General features: G+C 35.4%; 1 protein-coding gene across 1 annotated transcript in view; it reads left to right on the top strand.

Annotated features, from left to right (window-relative positions):
- LOC105089522 (phospholipid scramblase 2-like) overlaps positions 1-16,390 on the top strand; it is a 38,395-nt gene that overhangs the window by 13,509 nt on the left and 8,496 nt on the right. Inside the window, exons 3-5 of the mRNA XM_031463092.1 lie at positions 718-760; positions 10,741-10,961; positions 13,464-13,625. Of these exons, the coding sequence (XP_031318952.1) occupies positions 718-760; positions 10,741-10,961; positions 13,464-13,625 (426 nt within the window). The remainder of the gene's footprint in view (positions 1-717; positions 761-10,740; positions 10,962-13,463; positions 13,626-16,390) is intronic.

Below are 16,390 nucleotides of genomic sequence, written 5' to 3'. Positions count from 1 at the left end.
CCATAAAGTCGAAAAAATAGTCCTGGATTTCAAGTTGCTACATGATAGCTTATCTCAGCAAAGTGAGGTTTTACATTTGTTTGATGTTAGAAATCTCATAGGTTAAGTAAGAATATGAAGTTCTATGTGTTAAAACGATACAAAAATAAATATTCCCATGCTATCCAACCACTTGTCAAAAAATGAGTTGTGTCTCTTGCACTCTGCAGTAATTTAATACCTACTGTTCACTTAGTCATCATATATTATTAAAACTTTATTAGTTCATATATTGTCTAAGAAATACCCTAAATAGATTTTCTTTTAATCAGAGACTCACAAAATATATATGGAAAGTTATCACTAACTAAAAATGATGATATCATGTACACTTAAAAGTTTTGAGATTTACAGTAAAAAAAAAAATCTCTTTAAGTGGATAAAATAGTCTTAATATTTTCAAAACTCCTACTAGAAGGAACAATGTATTCTTATCTTTATAGGAATTTCAGTGTAAGTCAATTTTATTTTACTTGAATTTGCCCACATTAATAATAAACACATTCAAAAGATATTTTTTCACGTATAAAATATCACCTTTAGTTTTACTCTGAAAAATAATATAAACTATTATTAAACCCTGAAAATACTGAAAAATATTGATGATTACTTATATGAATTTTTAAAAATTTAAAAACATATATGCTTACAGCTTAATTTTTTTGTTTGCTGTAATAGATAGATCGAATTCAGATTCATCAGCAAATTGAACTTACAGATGGTATGTATTCATTGTATTCATTATATTTCTAGAAAGAGGGGATGTTTATGTACATAAAGGCACATCACCAAACACCAATGTAACACTTTAAGTGATGTGTTAAACCTGGTGATTTACAATTGTCTCTCTCTGTGATAATGAATTGATGAGGATTATCAGTAGCTCATTTCTTGAAATTAGGAGTCAAGTAGTAAAATACTACTACTCTGACCAAACTGTCTTCAAGTTAAAAACCCCAACTTAGAAAGAAAACAATCAAAATTTACTTTTGTTCCCTTTTTTTCTCTAGAAATCACTTGAGGGAATCTATCACATTACCTGATTTCTATACTTCAGCTATTTTCTCCCAGTTTGTGATAACCTTGAGATTGGCACAGAGCCACAGGCAATAGTTCATGTTAACTTAGTACCACGTACTTACAGTTACCTTAGTATGTTTCCAAAGAGAGTCAACTTTTTGCATTTGGATGGGTATGTTTTGGGAAATTGTACTCCTGGTCATAGGTTCTCTTGGGAATTCAGATGAATGCTATAAATCCTATGTCCCCATCCCATGGGATGTGTTCCATGGACTGTGAAGTACCAGCTTGAATGAAGGGACCCTGTGATGCTGGAGTGTGTTGACCAGCAGGCCCAGTGGCGTGGCTTCCTAGATGAGCAACCCTGAATGTGCTAAATGACTCCTTTGATTCTACCAGATGTTTCCAGTGCTCTCCATGTGCAAGAATACAGTTAGGAAGCCACTAGATGCTTCAGCACTGCTGCCAGTGGAAAGAGAATCTGGAAGGTTCATTATCCAGAGTGTCCCCCTTCCAGATGTAAGGGGTTTGGTAAAAACTGCTAGTTGTGGAATATATCTATAAATATATCTTTATGTCTCTACAAAGTTCCTTTTCAGTAGGAGATTTAGAACATGAATTGTACTAGCAGAGTAATGGATTTGGTTAAAACACACAATTATCACCTATTACATTTAAATTACTTATAATGGACCAGTTCAAGATCATGTCAGAGCAGGCTCCTAAACTCACCTTCTCCCAGGGACACAATGAATCTACAACAAACTTATGGAATAATTCCCTCTGAAAGAAATCCAGAAACTAGCTGAGTGTCTGCACATTGGGCAAATGAGAAAAAAAATACACACTGAAATGGGTAGGGGAAGCTGAGACACAATCTTTTCATAAACCATACCCCCAGCACAACACACAACCTGGTGGGAACTCACACCTCCCAGCTCCTCCCTGAGGAGTGAAGGGTTTGACACTATACCTGGTGCCCCAACTCTTAAGATTGAGTAGTGGGCATTCAAATTATCTAGCTTTGAGAGCTACGGGGCTTATGTTCACAAGACCCACAAGGCTACATCAAACTCGAGATAATTCTTAAATGTTGACTCATGGAGTCTAACTCTGGAGGCCCCAGCACAGATGTAGCAGACAAAAAGAAGCCCAGTCTTACTGTGGAAGAAGTATAGTTGCTTATCTTAAAAGCTTTGACTTTTGGGGAAGGTTTCTAATTTAACACACATCTATGGCCAACTGCAGAGCAATCCAGAGTCCTTAGTGGCCTGTGGGCGCCATCTTTGTGCCCTTCCTCACCTCCATCTTACTTTGCTGATGTCTCTTAGAAAGAAGCTTGTACACATGTCTGTTACCCAGCTTTTGCTGGTGCCACATAGAGGAAACATCCCTTCATAGCCTGGCTCTGGTGGTAGCAGGGCTTGTATTCAGTTTCAACAGGACAGTAGCAAACAAACAATTCTTAACTGGCTATCCACCCAGGGCTCAGTGCATATATAGCTGAGAGAAATGCCCATCTCCCAATCTTCCCCTGAAAGAAGTATATTTGCATACTTTAAATGCTGCTGCCTGAAAGTCCAGCTTCCAATCAGACTGCACCTAGGTGCTGACTAAGGTCCTACACTTTGGGAAACTGATAGGTCTTGGCACAACTGAACTACTGAGAGCCACTAAGAATAAGAAGGCTGCTGGGACAGTCACAGAGCTCTGAGAGACAACTAAGAGCTAAGGCAGAGTTAAATGACAAGGTTCACCTCCTACTTTAGGCTGCTCCTTCAAGACGGGGAGAAGTAGCTGTTTTATCTAATACACTGAAACCAACACAAGGACTCAAGGAAAACGAAGAAGCAGAGAAATATATTCCAAACAAGAGAACAAGATAAAAACTCAGAAAAAGACATAATGAAATGGAGATAAGTGATTTAGCTAATAAGAATTAAAAATAATGGCCATAATTATGCCAAGTAAAATAAGTCAGACAGAGAAAGAAAAATACTACATGATATCACTTATACGTGGGATCTTAAAAATACAACAAACTAGTAAATATAACAAATAAACAAAACAAAAAAGCAGACTCACAGATATAGAGAGCAAATTAGCAGTTGCCAGTGGAGTGTGGGGAGGGGCAATATTGAGGTGGGGGACTAAGAGGTACAAACTATTAGGTATAAAATAAGCAATAAGGATATATACAACACAAAGAATATAGCCAATATTTTATAATAACTATAAATGCAGTAAAACCTTTAAAAATTATAAATCACTATATTTTACACCTGTAACCTATAATATTGCAGAGCAACTATACTTCAATATAAAGGCTAAAGAAATAATAGCCATAGAGAAGCTCACCATGGTTAGAAGAATAATGCATAAACACTGTGAGAATTTCAACAAGGGATAGAAAATATAAGACAGTACCAAATGTAAATACAGAATACTGAAGAATACAAGAATTGAACTGAAAAATTCAAAAGTGGTTCAACAGCAGACTAGATGAAGCAGAAAAATGGATCAGCAAACTCAAAGACAAGGTAGTGGAATTCATCCAATCAGAGGATCAGGAAAAATGGGGAAAAAAATTAATGTCACCTTAAGGCACTTATGGGACAACACCATGCAGATCAATAAGCACATTACAGGGATCCAAGAAGGAAAAGAGAGAGAGAAAGAGGCACAAAACTCACTGGAAGAAATAATGGCTGATGACTTCCCTAACCTGGGGAAAGTTACAGACCTCACAATTGAGGACCCAGCGTGTTCCAAATAAGATTAATCCAAAGAGATTCACATGAAGACACCTTATAATTAAATTGTCAGAAGTAAAATAGAAGGAGAGAATCTTAAAAGCATCAAGAGAAAAATAATTTGTTACTTACAAGGACCTACAAGACCATGAGTAGATTTTTCAGCAGAAACGTTGCAGGCCAGAAGGGAGTGGGATGGTATATTCAAAATTCTGGGTGGGGGAAAGTGCCAACCAAGAATATTCTACCTAGTAAAGTTGATCTTCTTAATTGAAAGAGAGAGCGTTTTCCAGACAAGCAAAAGTTGAAGAAATCCATCACCAATAGACCTCCTTACAAGAAATATTAAAGAGACTTCTTCAGGCTGAAACGAAAGGACACAAAGTAGTACAGGAGAACGTATGACAGTATAAATCTAACTGGCAAAAGTGAAGATAGAGTTAAATTCAGAATTATCTACAGTTAAAATGGTGATGGATTAATCACTTATAAATCTAATATGAAGGTTAAAAGACAAAAGTAAAAAAACTATAACTACAGTAATTTGTTAATGGATACACAAGGTAAAAAGATGCAAATTGTGATATCAAAAACATAAAATGTGGTGGGTTGAAGAGTAAGAAAGTGGCCCTATAGAATGTGTTCAAACTGAAGTTGTTCTAAACTTTAAACAAACTGTTATAAAGATAAGATGTTTTATATAAGCCTCATGGTAATTCCAAAGCAAAAGCCTATAGTATATTCATAAAGTATAAAGAAAAAGAAATCTAAGCATATCACTACATAAAATTCTCAAAGCACAAAGGCAGAGACAGGGAGAAAAGAAGGGAACAAAGGATTGCAAAACACCCAGAAAACTATTAATAAAATGGCAATAATAAGTACGTATCTATGGGGAGAAGGTATAGCTCAGTGGTAGAGTGCCTACTTAGCATGCACAAGGTCCTGGGTTCAATCCCCAGTACCTCCATTAAGAAATAAAAAAACCTAATTACCCTCCCACCAGTAAATAAATAAATATTTTAAAGTGCTTAAAAATATTAAAGTAATCTTTAAATGTCATATATATAAATATATATATGAATACTTTAAATGTAAATGAACAGTATTCTCTGATCAGTGACACCTAGTGACTAGATAAAAAAGCAAGATTCAACTATGTGATTGCACAAGATACCTCAGCTTTAAGGACACACACACCCTGAAACAGTAGTGACGGAAAGATATCCAAGCAAATTAAAACCAAAGAAAGCTGCGATAGCTATTCTTATATTGGACAAAATAGATTTTAAGACAAAGAGTGTCATAAAAGACAAAAAATTTTGTTATGTAATGATAAAAGTGTCAACACAACCAAAGGATATAACATTTGTAAATATCTGTGCACCTAACATAGGAACACCTAAATATATAAAACTAATATTAACAGATCTAAAGAGAGAAGTAGCCAGCAATACAATAATAGCAGGGGACGTTAATACCCACAGTCAGCAATGGATAGTTCATCTAGAGAGAAAATCAGTAAGGAACCATTGCACATATATGGCGTGTTAGGCCAGATGAACCTAACAGATATTTACAGAACATTTCATCCCAAAGCAGCAGAATACACATTCTTTACAAGCATACATGCAACATTCTTCAGGATAGATTGTATGTTTCACAAACAGAATTATTGATACATTTAGGAAGACTGAAATCATATCAAACACCTTTTTTGAAAACAATGGCATGAAACTAGAAATGATTACAGAAAGAAAACTGGAAATTCACAAATATATGGAAATTAATCAATATAGTGCTGAACAACCAAATGTTTAATGAAGAGATCAAAAGAGAAATAAAAAAAAAAACTTAAGATAAATGGAAATATAACAACCAAAACTTACAGGATGCAGCAAAAGTGGTTCTAAGAGGGAACTTCACAACAATAAATTCAACATTAAAAAACAAGAAAGATCTCAAACAATACAATTTTATAACTCAAGAAACTGGAAAAAGAACAAACTTAGCCTAAAGTTACTAGGTGGCAGAAAATAATAAAGATCAGAGCATAAATAAATGGAGACTAAAAACAAACAAACAATCAATGGAACTAAGAGCTGGGTTTTTTAAAAAAGATAAACAAAATAGACAAATCTTTAGTTAGACTCATCAAGGTAAAAAGAGAGAGGGTTCAATGAATAAAACTTCAAAAAACGGAGATGTTACCACTGACCTTACAGAAATACGAAGGATTACGAGAGATTGCTGTGAACAATTATACACCAACAAATTGAAAAACCTAAAAGAAATAGGTAAATTCCTACAAACATACAACCTTCTCAGAATTCATCATGAACAAATAGAAAATCTGAGCACATTAATTACAAGTAAGGAGACTGACTCAGTGATTAAAAAGTCCTCAACAAACAATAGTCCAGAACCAGATGGCTTCACTGGTGAATTCTATCAAACATTTTAGACAATACCCAATATCTGAAAGTCTCTCAAAAAAGATAAGAGGCGGAAACACTTTTAAGCTCATTTTAAGAGACCAGAATTACTCTGATGCCAAATCAAAAAAGGATGCTATTGGAAAAGAAAATTACAGGCTAATATACCTGATTAATATATACGCAGATCAATCCAGGTGATATATTATATTGACAAAATGAAAGATAACAATCATATGATCATCTTATTAAATGCAAAAAAGCATCTGACGGAATTCAATATCCACTCATAATACTAAACTCTCAACAAACTGGGTATAGAGGGAACATATCTCAACACAAAAGGCCCTATGTGATAAGTCGACAGCTAATGTCAAACTCAATTATGAAAAACTGAAAACTTTTCCTCTAAGTTCAAGAACAAGGCAAGGATGCCAGCTCTTGCCACTTTTATTCAACACAGAACTGAAGTCCAAGCCAGAGCAATTAAGAAAGAAGAAGAAATAAAAGGCATCCAAATTGGAATGGAAGAAATAAGCTGTCTCTATTTTCAAATTAAATGTTATTATATAGAAAATCTTAAAAACTCTACCAGTAAACTGATGGAACTAATACACAAGTACAGAAAAGGTGCAGGATACAAAATCAATATACAAAAATTGGTTGCCTTTCTCAATGCTAACAGCAAGCTACCAGAAAGAGAAACAAACAAAACAATCCCATTTACAATTGTATCTAAAAGAAAATATCTGGAACAAATTTAACAAGGAAGAGGGAAAAACTATACTCTGAAAATTATATGACATTGATAAAAAGACAGTGAAGGAGACACAAATAAATGGAAAGACATTCTGTCTTCATTGATTTGAATAATAAATATTATTTAAATGTCTATACCACACAAAAGCAATCCACAGATTCAATTCAAACCCTATCAAAACCTCAATGGCATTTTTCGTTGAAAGAGAAAAAAAAAATCCTAAATTTTGGGAACCATAAAACCCCAGAAAAGCTAAAGCAATCCTGAGAAAGAACAAATCTGTACTAATTATGCTTCCTGATTTCCAGCCATAATACAAGGCTATATTAATCAAAACCATAGAGTATTGGCATAAAACAAACATATAGACCAATGGAATAGAGTGGAGAACCCAGAAATAAACCTATATGTATCAGTCAATTAATTTATGACAAGGGTAAACTGACTATAACTCAATAAAAAAAATTTTTTTTTAAATTTTATGACAAAGGAACCAATAACACACAATGGGAAAAAGACAATCTCTTCAATAAATGGTGTTGGAAAAACTGGATTTACACATGCAAACGAATAAAACTGAATCACCACCTTACACATCAAAAAGAACTCAAAATGGAATAAAGATTTGAATGTAAGACCTGAAATACAGAACTCCTGGAAGAAAATAGAGGGAAAAAAAGAAAAAGAAAATAGAGGAGGTAACCTCCTTGATATTGTTCTAGGCAATGATTTTTTTGTATAAGTCACAAACAACAGAAAATTAAAACAAAAACAAAGTAGGACTACATTAAACTAAAGAGCTTCTGTCCCGCAAAGAAAACCATCAACAAAATGAAAAGTCACCCTATGAATGGGAGAAAATATTTGCCAATCATAAATCTGATAAGGGATTAACATCTAAAATATATAAAGAATTTATAAAACTCAATAAAAAAAATGATTAAAAATGAGCACAGGATCTCAAAAGATGTTTTCCAAAACAAAAATCATACAAATGGCCAATGGATACATGAAAAGGTGCTCAACATTACTAATGATCAGAGAGATAAAATCAAAATCATAATGAGATATCACCTCATACTGGTTAAAACCTTATCAAAAAGAGAAGAGCTAACAAGTGCTGGTGAAGATGTGGGGAAAAGAGAACCCTTGAGCACTGTTGGAGGGAGTGTAAATTGGTGTAGCCAACATGGAAAACAGTATGGAAATTCCACAAAAAAAGTTTTAAAAATCAATATGATTTCATATGTCAATTATACGTCAATTAAAAAAAAAGAACTACTATATAATCCAGCAATTCCAATTCTGGGTATTTTTCCATAAAAAACAAAATCACCGTCTCAAAAAAGTATATGCAATCCCATGTTCACTGCAGCATATTTACAAAATAGTCAAAATTGAAAACAACCTGTTTCTACTGACAGAAAGATGAATAAAGAAAATGTGGTATATATACACTGAAATATAATTCAGCCATAAAAAGTGGGAAATGCTATCATTTTCAAACACATGGATGAACCTTGAGAGCATTATGCTAAGTGAACTAAACTAGATAGAGAAAGCGAATACTGTATGATCTCATATGTGGAATCTGAAAGAAACCAAACTCAGAGATACAGAGAACAGATTGTGTTTGCCAGAGGTATGAGGGTTGTGGGTGGGAGAAATGGGTGAAGGTGGTATAAAGGTACAAACTTCGATTTATAAGATAAAGAAATCCTAGGGAAGTAGTGTACAGCATGGTGACTATAATTAACAGTACTGAATGGTATATTTGAAAGATGCTAAGAGAGTAAATCTTAAAATTTCCCACACAAGAAAAAAATTTGAATGTATGTGTGGTAAGGATGTTAACTAAACTACTGAGGTATTCATTTTGCAATGTATACAGATATCAAATCATTATTTTGTACACCTAAAACCAATACAATGTTATATGTCGATTACATCTCAATAAAAAATAATTTAAAAGTATCATCTTAAAATATTACTTGTAATATATATTATTAGATATTATACTATTATTAGTTTTGTTCAGTTTCTTTAAAATCAGTTTTCTCTGGAAAGGAGCTCTTTGAAGTTTCATAATTTACATTCTGAATTTTTAATGTTTTATTCCAAGGCATATATTATTGAGATTATGTAATCCAAAAGACAAGACATTATATATTTTACAATGCTTGATTTATAGTTTTTAGATTAAAAGCTACATATATTCATGAAAATCCTTGTTCTTTGGCAAGAAATATAAAGTAAGTAACAAATTACTAGTTGTTAATTCTTCAGTGTTTTTAAAGGGAAGTCTTTAATTTTCTTTTTGTCCCAAATAGAAAGCTCTATCATATTTTAACATTATGTATGAGTTGTATAAAGAAATGAAGATTACTTTGTTTTTAGCATCTGAGACCATAACAGACACTTAACTGCTGCCCTAGTTCAAAATGTATTACACTATAAAAACATAACCACAGAATTCTTTTGTTTTCATTTTTCAGTAATTAGAAGGAAACTTAAGAGATTGTGTGAACCCATTGGTCTCATTTTACAGATGAGCAAACTGAAGATTATTGAAATAAAGGTGCTTAATGAAGTAGTTAGATAATAGATTCCATCTCAATCAATTTAGCTTTTTTCTCATCAAACATTTGTCTGGCAGATATTGAGGTCAAAGATGGTTCTTTTAGGCAAAGTCCAGGGCCTGTTTGAGTAAAAGACATTTGAAGGAGGTCATGGTGATAGAGCTTGTGACGGAGATTTCTATCTGACTAAAAAGTCTATCCACACAAATATTAGAGAGTGGTTTTCGTCTCTGTATATTTTTATTAATTGCTCATTATTTGGTGGCTCTGACATCCTGTGACACATGTTAACGAGGGCTGTGGACAAGTGGGACCATTACTTGCTCCTTCCTGGCCCTAAGCAAGGAGAGATTTCAAAGTGTAGTTCAATATGGGAAGCCCTTTGGTAAGATACCACATGAGTGTCAGCATTTAGCATGGCTGTTTCCTCCATGAAGAGACCAGCCCCCTCTAAGGTACAGGGTTCACTTAGGATGCCAGTGGTCTAGACATCCTATGAGCTGCAGCCTTGGTTGCCAAGCACCTTTCCGCCTTGTCTAGTACCCATCTCCCACTTCTGAACAACCACTGCTGAGCTCAACAAGGGTGCCCTGGGCCCAGGGTGATGTTCTATCTCACCTTCCATTCCATTCCCTCCCTTTTCACACGTGTGCATTGAGGGTAAGCCCTGTCATACCTTCCTCACACAGTGCAGAATGATAAGCCATGGCTATGGTTTATTAAACAAAATCTCAAGCCAATTTATTCAATATAATCTTATAAGGAGCATAAACAGAGCAATCATCCTGTATTCTCCTCCACACTTGAACACACGAACAAGGAGACATGTTCTGCATACACTTAGCACAGCTCTGACCCTCTGCAGCTTCGCACCAGCCCTCACAGCAGAGTCTCCGTTTCTGACATGGGCCTATGCAATCAGGAATATATGCGTTATTTTCTTTTCCATGCCTCACATAAATCACTTTAATTTCTCTGTAGCTTAATTTCCCCTCCTCTTTCTCTCTCTTTCCTTTTTTCTCTGACTAGATCATCTCTAAACCCCTTTCCTGTTCTTTCTATTTAAGAAATATCATCTAAACTAATGTCTAAAATATTATGAGTCTAATATTTTAACATAATGGTGATTATGGCTTCCTCTTGTATGTTTTTAGTCTTAACAAGTCATGAAACCAATAACAAATATGAAATTAAGGACAACTTTGGACAGTGTATATACTTTGCAGCAGAGGATACTACTTTCTGTACCAGATGTTGCTATGGATCTTTCAGGCCTTTTATCATAAAGATCCTTGATCTTAAGGGCCAAGAAATCATAACTCTGAAGAGACCACTAAGGTGTACCAGCTGTTGTTTCCCCTGCTGCCTGCAGGAGGTCGGTGAGCGGTTACCAGGGTACTTTGCAAAGTAGTTCTGTAAGAATTTTACCCTCTTGTTGAATTTATATAACCAAAGTGAGATCTAAAGGAAAAGTGGTCCACAAGCTATTGGTTTATACCTGAGAGTAAACTGTACAGGAAAGAAGGCAGATGGAACAGAGTGAGCACTTAGCCCCCTGTCCCTGAGTAGGGCGCCTCCTAGGGGTGAGATCAGAGATCTCAGAGACCAGACTCCTCGATCTTCAGGGAGAGCTAAGCAGGTAGGGCACCTCGGTCAAGTCCCTCTCCCAAAATGACCATGAGGGCCTGGCCAAAGCCAGAGGAGGGCACCATAGAGATACCCTCGAATGCCATCCCAGAGGCAAGTGGACAGGAGAATGAGGAAAAGGACAGATGTGTTCATCTCACAATTTTAGCCAAACTACAAGGAGCAAACCTAGGAGAAGGCCCCCTGAGAAATCTCAACTCCTGTGTTTTTCAGTTCTCCATTGGAAAAAAGTAACATATTTGAGTCCCTGTAATAGGAATATGCTAGTTGTGAGGACCTTCAGCTCTATGAGGTCCAGCGGTCTCTTTCATGTTACTTGACAGCCTGATAGGGAACATGGATCTCGGGGAGACGCCAGGCAGAGTGTTTACAGGAAGTTGGCCTCTGCCTAGATCCCACGGGCCTGAGCCCAGCCCTGCCTGTCACTCAGCCATCCATACGGGCAGCTGTGAGGGCAGGACAGACATACAAGCACGTAGATATCTGACGTCTAATACTGTACTTATTTTGAAAGGAAAATTGACCTTATTCATACTGAATTGTTTTGTTTTCCATGTTAATTAGCCTAGATAGAACAATATAGGAATAGCTGAGAGAAAGATGAGAGTCTGATGGACTGTTCCCTACAATTTATGGAGCACATTCGCATACATTATTCTGTTGGTCTCAGTAAAGAGACCTGGGAGGTCCTCATCCACAGATGAACGTACTGAGATTCTCTCAAGGTCGCCCAGCTAAGATGCACCGCCAAGACTCCAGGCCCCATTTTCTTTCCATCATAGCACCACTGCCACTCATATTTGAAAACTGCCCCAGTGATCAGGGCTCTGTCCATATATCTAAACCACTGTTTTTAAAGGAGTTTAGGAAAAGAGCTTTTAATAATTTAGATATTTTTATATAAGTATGAAATTTTTTAAATACATGAGGCCAGTAGAACAATGCTCAGAGTGGAGACTGTGCATGTAGCCTCCCCACGTTTGTGTCTCATCTTTTTCACTTTGCAGCTGGGGAATATGATACAAGTTAATTAACCTCATTGTTCCTCAGTTATTTCCTCTATAAATAGGGATAATAGTATCAACCTGGTAAGAATGTAGTGTGAATTAAGTGGTGCATAGAACAGTATCTTTCCCTTAGAAAGTGAGCAAAGGATCTAAATAGACATGTTTTCAAAGAAGACATACATATGGCCAACACATATATGAAAAGCTGCTCAGCATCATTAATCATCAGAAAAATGCAAATCAAAACCATAATGACATATCATATCACACCTGTTACAATGTCATCAAAAAGTCAAGCCATATGTTGGCAAAGATTTAAAGAAAAAGGAACCTTTACACTCTGTTGGTGGAAGTGTAAATTGGTACAGCCATTATGGAAAAGAGTATTAAGTCTCCTCAGATAATTAAAAATAGAACTACCATAAGATCCAGCAATCCAACTTTTGAGTATATATCCTAAGGAAATAAAATCAGGTTCTCAAAGAGATTTCTGCACTTATGTGTTTATTGAACCCTTATTCACGGTAGCCAGGATATGGAAACATCCTCAGTGTCCACTGACTGATGAATGGACAAAAAAAATGTGAGATGTGTGTGTATAATATTATCCAGCCAAAAAAAGAGAAGAAAATCCTGCCATTTGTGACAACATGCATGCTTTGAGAAACCAATATGCTAACTAAAATAAGCCAGATTAAAAACACAAATACTGGATGGCATCACTTATATATCAAATCATTAAAAAAATGTCTAACTCAGAGATACACAGAGTATAATGCTAATTGCCAAGGGCTGCTGGGTGGGAGAATTGGGGTATGTTAGTCAAACACTACAAACTTTCAGTTATCAGATGAATAAGTTCTGAGGATCTAATGCACAGAATAGGGACTATAGTTAAAAATACTAAACTGTATACTTGAGATTTGCTAAGAGATATATCTCAAGTGTTCTCACCAAAAAAAAAAAAAGTTAACTATATGAGGTGAAAGTTGTTTCATTTAACTTAATTGTGGTAATCTTTCCACACTGTGTATGTGTATCAAATCATCCCATTATGTAATTTAAATACACTACAATTTTGTATGTCAGTTGCACCTCAATAAAAATGCGAAAAAAGTATACTACTAATATGAAAACAAGTAGTGAGTAAATGAGCACTGTTATCAGACATTGTTATGATAATAATGATGATTACATAATATATATACTGTTCTGTTTTGTAGATAGAAGTCCACACCCCTCATGGTGTACCAATAGGTTATGTTACTCAGACTTGGCACCCATATCTGCCAAAGTTTACAATTCAAAATGAGAATAAAATGGATATTCTAAGAATTATAGGTCCATGTCTTGTGTGCAACTGTTGTGGAAATGTTGATTTTAAGGTAAGAGAGGTGATAATATTTATAGGATTTGCTTTCCTACTATAAGGAGAAAATAATTGTGTAAGATGTTATAAATATATTAAATAATGATTTGTATACATATTTCAAGAGGAAGAGAATGTGCTCATATATTTAACTTTGGTTATTATTGTTCTAATTAAGTTTAAGTGTTGATTATATTAAATGAAAAAAAAGAGAAGCACAGCCTTATAGTCAAATAAACATAAGGAAAGCATCTAACCCTTCAACATGGTGGTTCTTACGGAGGCAGTGTACATTATCCATTTTAAATAGAACCGTAACCTTGTCACCAAGTCTGATTGCCAAAGCATATGGTCCTTCCTTAGTCTGAAATATGGGCTGTCAGTGCTGTAGCCCCTCTTTAGAAGCACTGACATCTTTGAGTTCCTACAAAAAGCTCACTTATGCAAAGAGAATTTTAAGAAAAATGGTGTAAGATGTACTATGCAATTATACTTCTCTGCAGTCTTCGTTTTCATATTAACTCCATTGCTGTAAACCACAATACACCTGTGTATTTCCTAGATAAAGAAACTCATCACAGCAGTTTTCCAGCAGGTGGTATCCGCCCTTATAGACTATATTATTTAGATGCAGTTGTATAAAGGTTGAGTGTTTTATAACTTAATATCATGATTCTCTTAGAAAATCATAAAATCTGTTCAACTGGACCCACATTTCTGCAGAAGGAGGAAAAAATCCAAAATTGAGCAGGGCTGCCACCTTATGATAACATGTAGGAATTTTGCCACTGTCCCCTGACATCCTAAGGTTTTCCACTATCCAGAATCTTTCTTTTACATTATCTCCTCGCTTCCCTTGTTATATAGTTTTCAATTCCTCTGCTAGACCCTGCTCATTTAAAGATTAATCACTCTTCACATGGACTTCCTAGTCTAATGACAAAGATGAGAAGTCCCAAGAAAACACAACTAATGTAAAGAGACTTCATAAAGGCTCTTTTAAAGAGCTATGTACAATGTATGTGAGATGTACGTAAAAGGACTTCATAGGTATACCTAATACCAGTTCTCTGTGTAGAGGATGGGGTATCGATCAAAGATCCAGAGGAGCAGAAAGAGATTATTCATTCAAGGAACAACATTAACGGACGTTCAGCTGGCAGATGCTTTATTTGGTGGGAATAAGTGAAAACATGAAAAGTATTTGAAACTCTGGTATTTAATGCTAAGAAACTTAGATTTCACCCAGCAATCCTTCTCAGTGGATGCCTTAAAACAAGATTATATGTAATGAATTAGCTTCTCTCCTGGGCATCTAGGATGATGATAATTAGGTATTCTCTTTCAGAGAATGGAAAACATACTCACTTGAATCAATTTCTGATGGAAAGTTTGACACCTTAAAGCGGGATTTATCAGTACGAGGGACCACTGTGGAACCTGGACTCCATCATGATATCAGTGGTCTTTGAAAGTTGGAGTAGAATGGGACAACAGCCTGAACAAGAAGGAGCAGGAGTCGTTCTAAAGGAGGAAATAATTCAGACACATTTCATAAGTGAACCAAGTGATTCACAGATTTGATGTCAGCTGAGGAGGAAAAATATTGGGAGATGATTCTGATGTCTGATGTTTGAGAAGCTGAATGAATAATGAAGGCGTTGGCCAATTTAAGAATATTGAAGGAGAAACACGTGATGTGTGGAAAGCTAATGACTTGTATTTGAGTCATGCTGGATTTTAGGTATGCAGAAGAAAAGGTTGGGGAGTTTTCAGCATACAGATGGTAGTTAAAGCCAGGACAAGATTATTCCAAAGGTGAGCAGAAGAAAGACAAGTAGGCTTTCAATCTCATGGAGATGATAGGGCAGTCTGTCTTCTTCCAGGACTCTTGGTGGGGGAAAAAAATATGCCTGTATGAAACTGATATCCAATCCAGTCCCTTCTGTGACTTTGATGTCTGAATGCATACCACTGTTTTGGTTCAGGAATCTCAAAACACAGAAATTGACCTTGAGTGGTGATACAGATGGCAGAATTGAATGCAGAAGCACAGTAGATTATCACTGAGGGTACCCTCTATTCCTACTGTAAAAGCCTATCTTCACATGAGCAGATTGAAAAATTATATAATGCTCTAGCAAGTAATCCACCAAGAATAAACGGCATACAATAGAACAGTCTACAATCAGTCATATAAGAAATACCTAAATAAACACTAAAGAGACCAAGAAGAAGCAAAAGTCACAAGAGAAGAATAAGAAAAAGGATTCGAAAACAAATCAGAAGAATCTCCAGAAATAAGGAGCAGTGCCTGATTAAAAAGAGGAGGTGGGAAAAAGACATAAATTTGAAGGGACAAAAATAAAATTGAAGGGACATAGAAGGCTAGGAGGGAAAAAAAAACAACTGCTTGTGCATATGCCAAAGAGAAGATACAGAGAAGGAAAAGACAGAGACTGTGCTGAAATGATATTCAAAGAGATAAATTACTAAAATTCTTTCAGACCTGATGCTATGAATGCTCAGATTAAGAAATTGCCAGGAGTTCTGGAAAAGAAAAAGAAATGACACCCAGGTACAGCTTAGATAAACAGCAAACTTCAAACTAAAAATGGAAATCTAAGATCAGCAAGTGACAAGGAAGAAATTTATCTTTAATACATAATGTCCTACAATTAATGCTTTTGAACATTTTACTCTACCTTCACTGGCTACTTTTATTTGCTCTTTTTGCATTATGTATTAATATCCATTTACCTATTGGGCTGTTTGCTTTTT

Source organism: Camelus dromedarius, chromosome 2 (genome assembly GCF_036321535.1).
Source record: "Camelus dromedarius isolate mCamDro1 chromosome 2, mCamDro1.pat, whole genome shotgun sequence".
Lineage (NCBI taxonomy): Eukaryota > Metazoa > Chordata > Mammalia > Artiodactyla > Camelidae > Camelus > Camelus dromedarius.
Note: the sequence above shows the minus strand (reverse complement) of the source record. Positions and strands in the feature narration are given on the sequence as shown.